The 10,685-nt window shown below is 49.2% G+C and overlaps 1 protein-coding gene across 1 annotated transcript; it reads right to left on the bottom strand.

The window, feature by feature from the left end:
• Nucleotides 1-427: 427 nt before the first annotated feature.
• On the bottom strand, nucleotides 428-9,848 carry LOC128306422 (homeotic protein ocelliless). The gene is made up of 3 exons (XM_053043942.1): nucleotides 9,668-9,848; nucleotides 4,520-4,674; nucleotides 428-1,920 (listed from the first exon to the last, which is right to left on the bottom strand). Exons 1-3 carry the CDS (start codon nucleotides 9,846-9,848, stop codon nucleotides 787-789), a joined length of 1,470 nt encoding a protein of 489 aa, XP_052899902.1. The 3' UTR covers nucleotides 428-786.
• Nucleotides 9,849-10,685: the final 837 nt, after the last annotated feature.

The raw sequence follows: 10,685 nt of genomic DNA on the forward strand, positions 1-10,685 counted from the left end.
GAAAAACTCCCTCCCGAAGGAGGAAAATACTGATATGAACTATTTGATATAGCATTTGTCTACACTTTTTGCGTACGATTTTGTTGTGTCTTCTCTCGGTTGGTTTCTTCTACTCATCTCACGGTGCAACAGTACACAAAACACGGGTTTTTAGGAGACAAAGGGCTCCAGAAATTCGCACCAGGACGCTTTTCTCCCCCGCCCTCCACAACATTCGGTGGCATTCACGCGCGTGTGTTTGTTGTTTTAAGACCTAAAACCCGCCATACTAAACCTACCGTCTAAAATGTTTTTTTTTTGCTTCATCTTTAATGTCTATGTCACAAATCCCCGAACGCACCCCGAAGTCCGCATTCGGGTGCGCTAGGTATAGCGCGGACCGTACAAGGACCTACCAAAACACTGGCAGGACCCTGTACATGCGTCGTGAGTATGTGTTGGCACCTTGGCTCCACAACCACCCTCTCGGTGCACGGGCCGTCATGAGTGGGAGAGAGAGCAAGCGAGGGAACGATCAAAAACGCTATTACGGAGGGAGAAAACTCGAGCGAGAACTACGCGAGTAGGTGAGTGAGAAGAAGAGTCCTGGTTCTTTTTTTGCGTGTTTGTTGCTGTTGCTTCTGATTTTGATATGATCTGCTCTTGTCCGCTCACCTAGAAGAGCTCGCGAGCTGGCAGCTCTTCGAGCGAGGCCGCGTCGCGCGTTTGTGAGTTATTCTCGCGTCCTGGCAGAGTGTAGTGTGTGATATGGTGCCGTGTGACAGGGGTCGTCATCGTCGCAGCTACTTACACCATGTTGACGTACTTGTCCTGCGGGTTCATGTAGTCGAGCCCGTTCGGGCTGAACGTTTGCGAGCCCATCGGGCCGGCCAGGGCGGACGTGGACGCGAGCCCGAAGTTGGCGGACGTGGTGTACCCGGTGTGGCCCATGTTGTAGTTACCCTGGTTCTGGTTCTGGAAGTAGTCCATCTGGCTGTAGTAGGACGGTGTGTTGTAGTTGTTCGGATACTGCTGGTACTGGTTGTGCCAGAAGTTGTACGTCTCGTGGTTCGGCACGTACGACAGCGGATTGTGGGACGTTTGCGGTGTGATCGGTGGCGACGGTGTCGTCATGATGGAGGAGTTCGACCCGAGCGGCGTCAGATTGCCGGCGGACGGCCCATTGCCCAGCCCGCCGCCCGCACCCACCCCGACCCCGACACCGACCCCGCCGACGCCACCAACACCGCCGACTCCGCCGACACCGCCGACTCCACCGACGCCGGCCGAGCTGAGCGATTGCCCTAGCCGCGAGTTAATGTTGACGTAGGCGGAGGACGAATGGTGCGCTAGGTTCAGCTCCGAGTCCTTCAGCAGGTCGTAGCCGGTTGGCTTCATGCCCCCTGTTTCGTTGCCACCACCGCCCCCACCACCGCCGCCGCCCGCTCCGTGATGATAGGACGAGGGTTGCTCCTTCTTGCAGATCACGTTGATCGGCGGACTGACGGAGGTTGATGGTGTAATCGGCAGTATCGGCGAGGCATTGCTGTGGCTCAACCCGAGCGGACCGTTATGGTTCGGACCGGCCGGGTTCGACTGGTTGCCCGCACCGCCATTGCCACCGTTGCTGCCCGCGCCGGGCCCACTACCGCCGCTGTTGTGACTGTTGTTCATCGGCGTGTGCTTGATCGTGGGCTTGTTATTTGCGTTCACTATCGAGCTCTTGGTACCGCTGTGACTGCCGTTGTTGCCGTTGTTATTGCCGGCGCCACCGGATGAGCCCGTATTGCCACCGGCTGGCCCATTGTTGCCGCCAGCCTGTCCCGAACGGGCTGATCCGCTCGACCCACCACCGCCGGACGATTTGCTGCTGTTGAGATTCGATGAGGACTGGTGCTGGAGCTGTTGCCGGCACTTGGCACGTCGATTCTTGAACCATACCTATTGAAACGCAAGGAAAAGAAAACAGAAAAGGGGAAGAAATCTCACATTAATAATGCTACTCCGTTTGCTTTAACCAACTATCCCGCTGGTCCGCTGACCGGCAGGAAGGATCTCTTGCTCCGAAGAGTTCGCTCCCGAGTGCCCGCTGTGACTCCCGCTGAGCTACTCCCAGAACGTTACCAAAATCGGTAATGATTCTATAATCACTGTTACACAACCCACCGAATGGTAATCGTAATAAAATGAAGTGAATCGAAACAAATCACGCACTCCTGCCAGAAGGTTTTCCCCCGAGAGACACCGCAACCGTGCATTGTGGAGGGATGGAAATCAATTTTCCAGGGAAGGCCATCAGGCTTATCCGGCAGGCGCAGTATCAAATAACAGCCAGAAAATCTCTCCATCACACTCGACGACACTGACGCAACCCCAAGGGAAATTTACTGCCCGGGGTGGGTAAGCTTCCCATTACCGGAGCCGGAGCCGGAAAATTTATATTTCCCACAACAGCTGGTCATGCTAAACACGAATGTCCAAAACAAACATTTAGCACAGTATAAAAAAGGCCCATCCCGAAACTTCTTCTGATCTACCTCAGTTCGGTAGAAGCGTCTGGGACCTTTAACCGTGCCCACAATAACATAACAATAGAAAAGGCTACCAGCACAAGCAAAGGTACACAAAAATGGCAAACATAGACCCCGCAAAATGTTGCACGACATGATCGATGACAGCACCGAAGACCCAACCCAAAATGAAGCGATCACAAATTCGCGGTTTGTTTGGTTAGCGAGGTTTTTCGTTGTGAAATTTTTGCTACCCAAGATCGCAATCGATTGCAGGACTCCCGGGGTCCGGGTTCGTCGTGTATTGTTGAGCATTATATATACGTTTATGCCGGAGCATGCAAAACAAACACAACAGGACAAACGCTTGTTTGCGCACGGTTCGAACAGTAGGGATGCAGAAGAATGGGACCGTCGCAGATTGTTGTGGCTGTTTGGATTGGGAGAAACAGATGTTTCTACCGTGTTGTTTGTTTGTTCGATTTTGTCACCAAGTAGCGTCAGACATTGGGCCCGTACTTGGCATTACGAAACTGTGCAATTGTTAGCAGCTGTTAATGATGTTGCTGAACATCATAATAAAAATAGTTTTTAATTCAATGACGAATAGTAATATAATTAAATAAAATATAACCCTTTGGTTGATATAATAAATATAAGTCGAAAATAAGTCCAGTAAATCAGAAGTATGGCTGGCGCGATCAAGGAGTATCATTACAGTAGAAGATAAATCAAAATTCTATTATTAATTGAAAATCATCCATTTGAATTCTGAATGAGGCGTCAAAAATTCCTCAATGATCAATCCTTCATGATTCATCTGTTAAAAAAATTTAGTCCATAATCCTCTATAATTCATTTGTGATTCCTCCAGAATTCAAAAATCTATTTGATTGCATAAATCTTTCATGATTTGTTGAAATTTAAAAATTAAAAATATTAAGATTTATGATATTATGAGAGTTCATGATTTTAGTAAAAAGGTGCTGCGTTATGCAATCAAACACATTTATCTAAATCAGAATCACTCAACACTAGCGAATTTGTGTACTTCATCAAAATCACCACGTAGCAATTTGATGAAAGTTAAAAATACATTATTTAGCTAAATTAAAAGTATTCTGTTAACAGGCTTGTTGCGCGGCATATTTAAAATAGCCCACCACAGCACCGCAACATTTCCGAGGGGAAGAAACTTCATCGGTAAACTGATGCGCCCGCCACTGATAAGCGAAAAGATTCAATTTTCCGCACCATACGCACATTTTCCCTTCGAATAACAAAACCCTGGAAATGGAGTTTTTTTCTTCTTTCCTCTTGCTCTCTTTCACGATGCCGACAGTCAAAATAAAACCGATTTTCCCCCTCTTTTTTTGTGGTGCGTTTCGTCAAATCTCGAACGTCACTCAACCGAAATGTAGCGACACAAAAACCGCGACGGCGAATGAATACCAAATCCTTGATTATCACTCCATTATACGGTCCCCTTTCAGCATTCTCACCACGCCGTGGATGGATGCTCTGCTGCAAGAAGCAGCATCCAATTTCCCAACACCCACCCCGCACCTTGGGGCGTCGGGCGAAAAGAAAACAACGGAGGGAAGTAAAAGCGCACGGTGCCGCTTCCCGAAGGGCAATTGATTTAAAATTAAAATTAAATCAACAAACTCAAAATGCGGGTGCCGCAAAAACCTTGCTACCGTCCATAAATGTTTAATTCGCCGCAAACAACGCAAACGAAGCACGGACGCGCGAAATGAAAATGTGTCACTTGACACCACCCTTTAGGGCCCGTTTGTTGTGTTAGCCCAGTCCAAACCGTCCGCTTCATTCCCCGTCGGCACATGTTTTGCCGCCGGAAAATTCTCACCCACCATTTCAGGAAACGGTTTTCGATGAAGGTGGTGTTGCTTCTTTTCGCTCTTTACCATATCATTCTTTTAGCCCAGTTCTTGCTGCGTGTAAATTTCTCACGATATTCATGTTTAGTGCGGCAATAATTCATAACACCCCGTCCAAATCCAACTCACCTGTACGCGCGATTCAGGAAGATTGATCTTTAGTGCCACCTCTTCGCGCATGAAAATGTCCGGATAGCGTGTCTTGCCGAATAGGGCTTCCAGCACATCCAGCTGGGCCCGGGTGAAGGTAGTCCGTTCGCGGCGTTGTTTTCTAGGATTCACACCTACAAGTGGGAGAACGAAAAACAAACGAAAAGAAAAGGGAAGAAAAGAAAATAAAGAAAGTAATATTAAAAATCTATCCATGAAGCTGGAAAGCGTATTATTGTTAAGGCAGGGGTTTTGTTGGGCAGGGTTAGAAGGATAAGCTTACGCTACGCTGCAATACTAATATACGAGCACTATCTGAAACGTAAAAAAGGAGCAAAACCAAAGGGCAAATTCCTCGCAAAATCAAACGAGAAAACATAAATGAGATAATTTTTTGGTTTGGACAAATTTTGCTGACGAAAAATTGATAACAAATAGTCAATGCAATGCCGAAGTTGCTTCAAGTGCTGCCAAATTGTGGACCAAAAAAAAAACCAAAGAGAGTCATTATTTGATTTGAGAAAAAAATGCCTTAAGACATCCAGACGTAGACAGGGGAAGGAAAAACTGTGTCTGTGAGAAAGCATTTAATTGTCCTGAGCGAATCCAGAATAGCGACTACTCCTCCATTAGGTACGCGGTAGTACGGCCATCCTTTCGTATCCTTCTTCAGGTCTCGAGGTGATGTCCTGCAAGAACATGGAAGCATAGTTAGTTGGCTGAAATTGGTAATGAAATAGTTACTGCTTCTGTTACTGGCTCCAACACCATCTTCGCCACGCGCGTTACCTACTGCAAAGGTCATTGTGCTGCAGGGTGTGATTTCGCCCATTCTGCTAAAGAGTTCACGGCACACGGACATGAAAGCGAAAATAATACTGAAAACTGTAAAACACCAGCTGCAAGTGCATTAAAGACCCACTGGTACCAAAAAAAAAAAGCGTCTCGATCGTAAAGCGATGCCATAATTATGTGCGCCAGCAGTATAATGGTTTAAATGGTTTTACGGCACACTGACGCCGTTTCTGCGCATGGCACTGAGCAAATCCTAACATCTATCTTGTCCTTATAACCGGATATCACCAAAGTGAAAAAAGGAACGGGAAGAATGGCCCGCAAAAAATAAAAACAATCTGGGGTCCGGAGCGTGCAGATGCGGCCAAAGTTTGACAAATTTATTCCAAATCACGCCTCAGCTACCAGTTGTCGTATCGAGCTCGTTATAACCAACGGTGAAACGTTTGAAGCGGGCACAGGCTGAGACTCAAAAACAGACGCAAACATGCACGGAACGGCAGCGTACATGCGGCGGGACTGCAAAACAACACCAAGACCCCTGATTTATGGCAGGCACGTACAGTGCCGCGCTGGTAATGGCCAGGGAGCACCCCTAAACAAACTGGAGTGTTGATGTTGCTTTTTGGCTCAACGTAACCAGCGTGTGAGGGAAGAAGCGAGAACATGAAATAAAGAAAAAAAAGCCCACAGTGGGCTGCATGTGTTCCGGGAGATCAAGCCGAAAAGGGGATAACTCGGTGGAAACACAGCGGCAAAATGTCGAACCAGCCAATGCGCTGCCATACAGGGTCGCGGGAAACTGAGTTCCGTGAGTTTGCATCTGATCGGCGCCCAAAATTTACAAAATGGTGGTTGTCTTGCGTTTTTTTCCCTTCTTCCAAACAATTTTCGACTGTGGACAGGGGATATTTTTTTGTTCGTATTTAGCGACTTGCTTTTACGCTTTTCGCAGCATGCGGCGATGAAGTTCGGTCGTTTCGTGGCGCCAACTGCGCCATCTTTGCGCTACATTTTCCATCTCAGCGCTGGGCCCTACACGGCGCTCCCACGTACGCACGCCGAGAACAAGCCGAAAGCAACGGTAGTTCAAGGCGAACGGCTGGAGGATGTTGGCTCATTTATTTTTTGTTGTTTTTTTAACGTTTCGAGAGGGATTTTTACAAAAACACTCACACACGAGCGTGAAAGTCCACAAGCAGAGTGTCGTGTCAATATTTGTCTTTGGCTATGGGTAAGTCAAGTCACACACGTCGGTTAGGTAGCTCGCACCGTTATCCCAATTCCCGAGTCACGTGTGCTGCTACGGGTCTTCCCGTAAGGCTTTTGCCATCGCCGTCGGGGGTGGGCTTCCCTCACCACGCGAACACGGTAATTGATATGCAAACACACATACACACCCACAAACAACCCGAAACAAAAAAACAAAAACACTCTACGGGGTTGTTTCGCTCTTCGGGATAGTGTTTGCGCACGCCAAGGAAGTGAACCTTAAAACTCGATATCCCCGCCGGGTATACGAGGGCACTTCGGAAAGTGTTGGGCATGGGGGAGAGGGGGGGGGGAGGGTGGGTGATGGGTTGGGAGGGTTTGACTTTTCATGCCCGTCATGCAAGGATCTCGGGATGTATCGGTTACAGGCACGGGTTTGGGTGAAAGCGGCCGAGAAACCCTGCCGATGTATCGGACCCGGCCACGTATCGCATGTCGCGCATCCACCCGCGCCGTAGCGAAAGGTGTCTGGCAGTCGTTTGGCTTGGTCGTATACCACGCGGACGGTGACGTAAACACGAAGGGTATTAATTAGCCTTACTGCTAGAATTTCCCGTGGCGGTAGCGCTGAGCAACAATGCTTGGAAATGGATTTGCAGTGTCTCGAACATCGATTGTCGAGCCGTGTGCCGAACGGTGTCTAGGTGAGAGTCTTCTACAACGGAGGCTACCAAACAAAACCGTACCGGAGAAGCCGTACAGCCGGTGAAGCCCTATCCGATGCGGCCTTTTTTTCCACTGTACCGAAAGAAAAGTGGTGCAGGGAACTCTCACCACACCGTAAAGGTCACGTACGCGAGGTCATTCGGCTGCAACTGGCCGAGGAGTTCAAGCCCAATCTTTCGGCCGACTATGGGGACGGCGAATGGGGATGGAACTTACGCCTGGTGCTGTAAACAAATCTAACAACGAAAATCCCAAAAATTCTAACTCCAATTTCCTCGAGGACCTCCGACGTCTCGTTGATCGATTTTCCATCTTCATTGTGGGCGCTGCCCGTCGCGGACACGCCGGAGGGTTGGCTCGTTTGATTTTCATTTGCCACCCCGTTAAGCGGTTTATCTCGGTCCATTCATGACGAAAAAAGCAGTACTGCGAACTACAGCTGCAACGGATCCCTTTCCAACGGTGAAGGGATTTCTGAATTTCGATTACACATCCACGGCCGCACGATAGACCGAATGCAGTGGGAAAGTGATCACATTTCGTTGCAAAAACTCCCACTTTTTTGTCGTGCGATGGGCTCGATTGGTACGTCCGATGCCGGTCCTAGATGTTTTATAGCATCCGAACAGCGCTACAGGCTGTCAGTGGACTAAAAGTTCCAGAATCTGTCCAGCATTCCGCACATGGACAGTTTTACATCATTTCTCGCGTCTCGCAAAATTCCACATCCATTAGGCGAAACACTTCAACCGTACGGCAAAGCAGCCCTCAGGCACAGTGTAAGCAAAACAAAAAAAAAACAACGTAAAAAGAAATAGAATTCCCCAAAAAAAAGAGCTTGCCAATTCGCGCAACCAACCGAAACGGAGCGCACAAATGGCCGCTTCTCGATTCATTAAAATTTAATTTGTCACTCAAGCGCAACCGACGGTAAACGTTGATGAGCAACGAACAAAAAAAAACACGAAAGAAATGCACAGTTTTCATTGCCGTGAGTTCTTCCCGATCCCCGGGCTCCCAACTTGAACGTCCGGGACCGTTCTTAAAGCCAGCAAAAACACATTCTCGCCCGTATCGCCATCTTAAAGGTCGCCGCTTCTGTCACTCTGGGCTCGCGTTTGGCAGGCGCTCGCGCCATTTGCTGTCAGGTTTCGGTTCCTGCGAGCAACGCCGAAGTGCTGCGGTGGAATGGCTGAGGAGAGACACAAAACAGAGACAATCTACGTGCAAGATCTACACAGATCCCACAGGGCTCCACGTCGGCACGTCATGGGAAACCGCGTCAAAATCGGGTGAAAAAAGAAAATGTGAACCACTGATCGCTCAAAGGCACTGATGCAGCCCAACAGTGGAAGAAAAAGGGAGAGAGAGCGAAAAAAAAACCCATCCACACTCCCGGCCTGTCGGCTGGCGGCTTGGGGGCCTTTTGATGGGGCATTTCAGGCGAGGAAAACCTTAACACAAAAAAGAAGAGCAACCGGGCGGCGGTTTGCTTTCAACCTTCGGGCATTCAAAAAGGGCGGACAAAATCTGCCTCCTTGTTGTTGTTCTTCTGCCTCCCAAAAAAAAAAACACAAAAGAAACGAGGAAGCCAGCCAAACGAAAACCCAACCACGAGAAGCTAAATAAATAGAACGATGCGAAGCAGCGGAGTGACGGATGAATTATTGTCACGGTGATCACTCGAGCGTAATTTTGGAAGCGCTTTCCCCGTCGTGCGAGGTTCTTCCATGCTTTCCATCTTTGTTTTGCAGCCCACCATCTTGTTTGGGGGGGAAGACCCGGAGTCCCAAAAAAAAAACCCCCCCAAAGGCTCTTCTCGCTCCCATCTCATTGCTGTCGCGTGATCTTTCCTTTTTTTCGTTTCAGATAAGAGGGGGTAAATGCTACTAGGTACGGTACTACTGCTACACCATTACTGGACACTACGGGTGGGATAGCGGATGGGCAGGGTTGCCAGACACACTGCAGGCACCTCCAGCTCCGGCACTACTGACAGTGTGGGATACGAATCAATCATCCACCACCGGGAATGGGGAAGGTTGATCGAGATCCACCGTTGGAATTGCCCGGCTGGAGCAAGGTACCTGAGCGCGGTGACTCTTGAGGAATCGGGAACTGATCCCGACGGAAGCTGTAAAATTAACGAAGCTACCAGTTTTGCAGTTCGGTTCGTGGTTGCTGGATTATGCTGCTTGGGCTTTGTTTCGGAACCCCTTCGTTTTGTATTGGAAAACAATTGAGCGATTTATTTTTCTTCGGTAACTGCAAACGGGTAACTTCGCTCTACTCATTTTACAGCTTCTGTCCCAGTGTCGTCACATTTCGGAACTGGTAGTGGGGGGTGGTTTTAGCATTATAGTTAATAAAGAGTAGAAAAAAGCGAATATTTACCCCACATACCTTGCGGAAATCCTACAGCATCTAGCCCGTGGGGAAGACCGAACGGGGCTAACGATGTCATAGGCATTCCGGGCGGTAAAGGTCCATGCGGATGCGCATGGTGTGGATGATGGGCGGTACCGTACCCGTGCGGGTGCGGTCCGAGATCGGACGACTTGAGAAAGCCCGCCATCAGGGCCTCGGTCGAGTGGAGCGCCACGGTGGATGGGTGTTGTTGGCAGTACCGACCCCCAACAGACGCGTACTGGTGCGCGTAGCTGCTCACGGTGCTGGCGTTACGTTGCTGCGGTCCCGACGGTCGCTCTCCTCCGTTTGTACTGCGCTGCTTAGGCCTGTAATTGGAAAGAATGAAGAATGCGAATTTTGAGTAAGGTTAGAACGAATCGTTAGGACTTTTCTGGCAACGAATCCGAGCATCTTCAAAAACCTTTCCAACCTTGTTGTCTTTTCATTTGCTCAAAGCTACCGCAGTAAGAAGTGTTTCAAGTTGTTTCGGCCCGACCTTGACCCACACCCGGATAATCCTCGGCTCACCCGCAAACCTGCTGCACTATTGAAGATCCCAGCGCTAATCGGCATCCCAGGAATTCAGGATCTTCGCCCTGGTCCCTGGCATACCGAAAAAGGGATAATCTTCTCTCTGTTCCACCCAATAAAAAAGAAACCCGCAGTTGGGCTGTTTGTTTTTCCCGAACTGTAGCACAGAAGCCTGCCAGGTACTGGAGGTATCCGAAACTGGAAAACACAACCGCCCGATAAAGCGGGGCTTTGGGCGAGGCGCGGACCGAACCTATGCGAGAACATAAATAATCCATTAAAAAGGTATCGAACAACGTTCTGGCAAAACCCTCGCGCAGCCCAGTGTGGAAATATTTGTCACTCAGCGGCAGTGTCGGAGACCTAGACAACACTGTTGGTACCGCGCTGCGAGACCGCCGCTTGTGTCACAACTAATCACCCGCAGAATCGCCTTCGCGTCCAATGTGCGCCCGCCCGGCGTTGGCGTTAG

This window comes from Anopheles moucheti, chromosome X, assembly GCF_943734755.1.
Source record: "Anopheles moucheti chromosome X, idAnoMoucSN_F20_07, whole genome shotgun sequence".
NCBI lineage: Eukaryota > Metazoa > Arthropoda > Insecta > Diptera > Culicidae > Anopheles > Anopheles moucheti.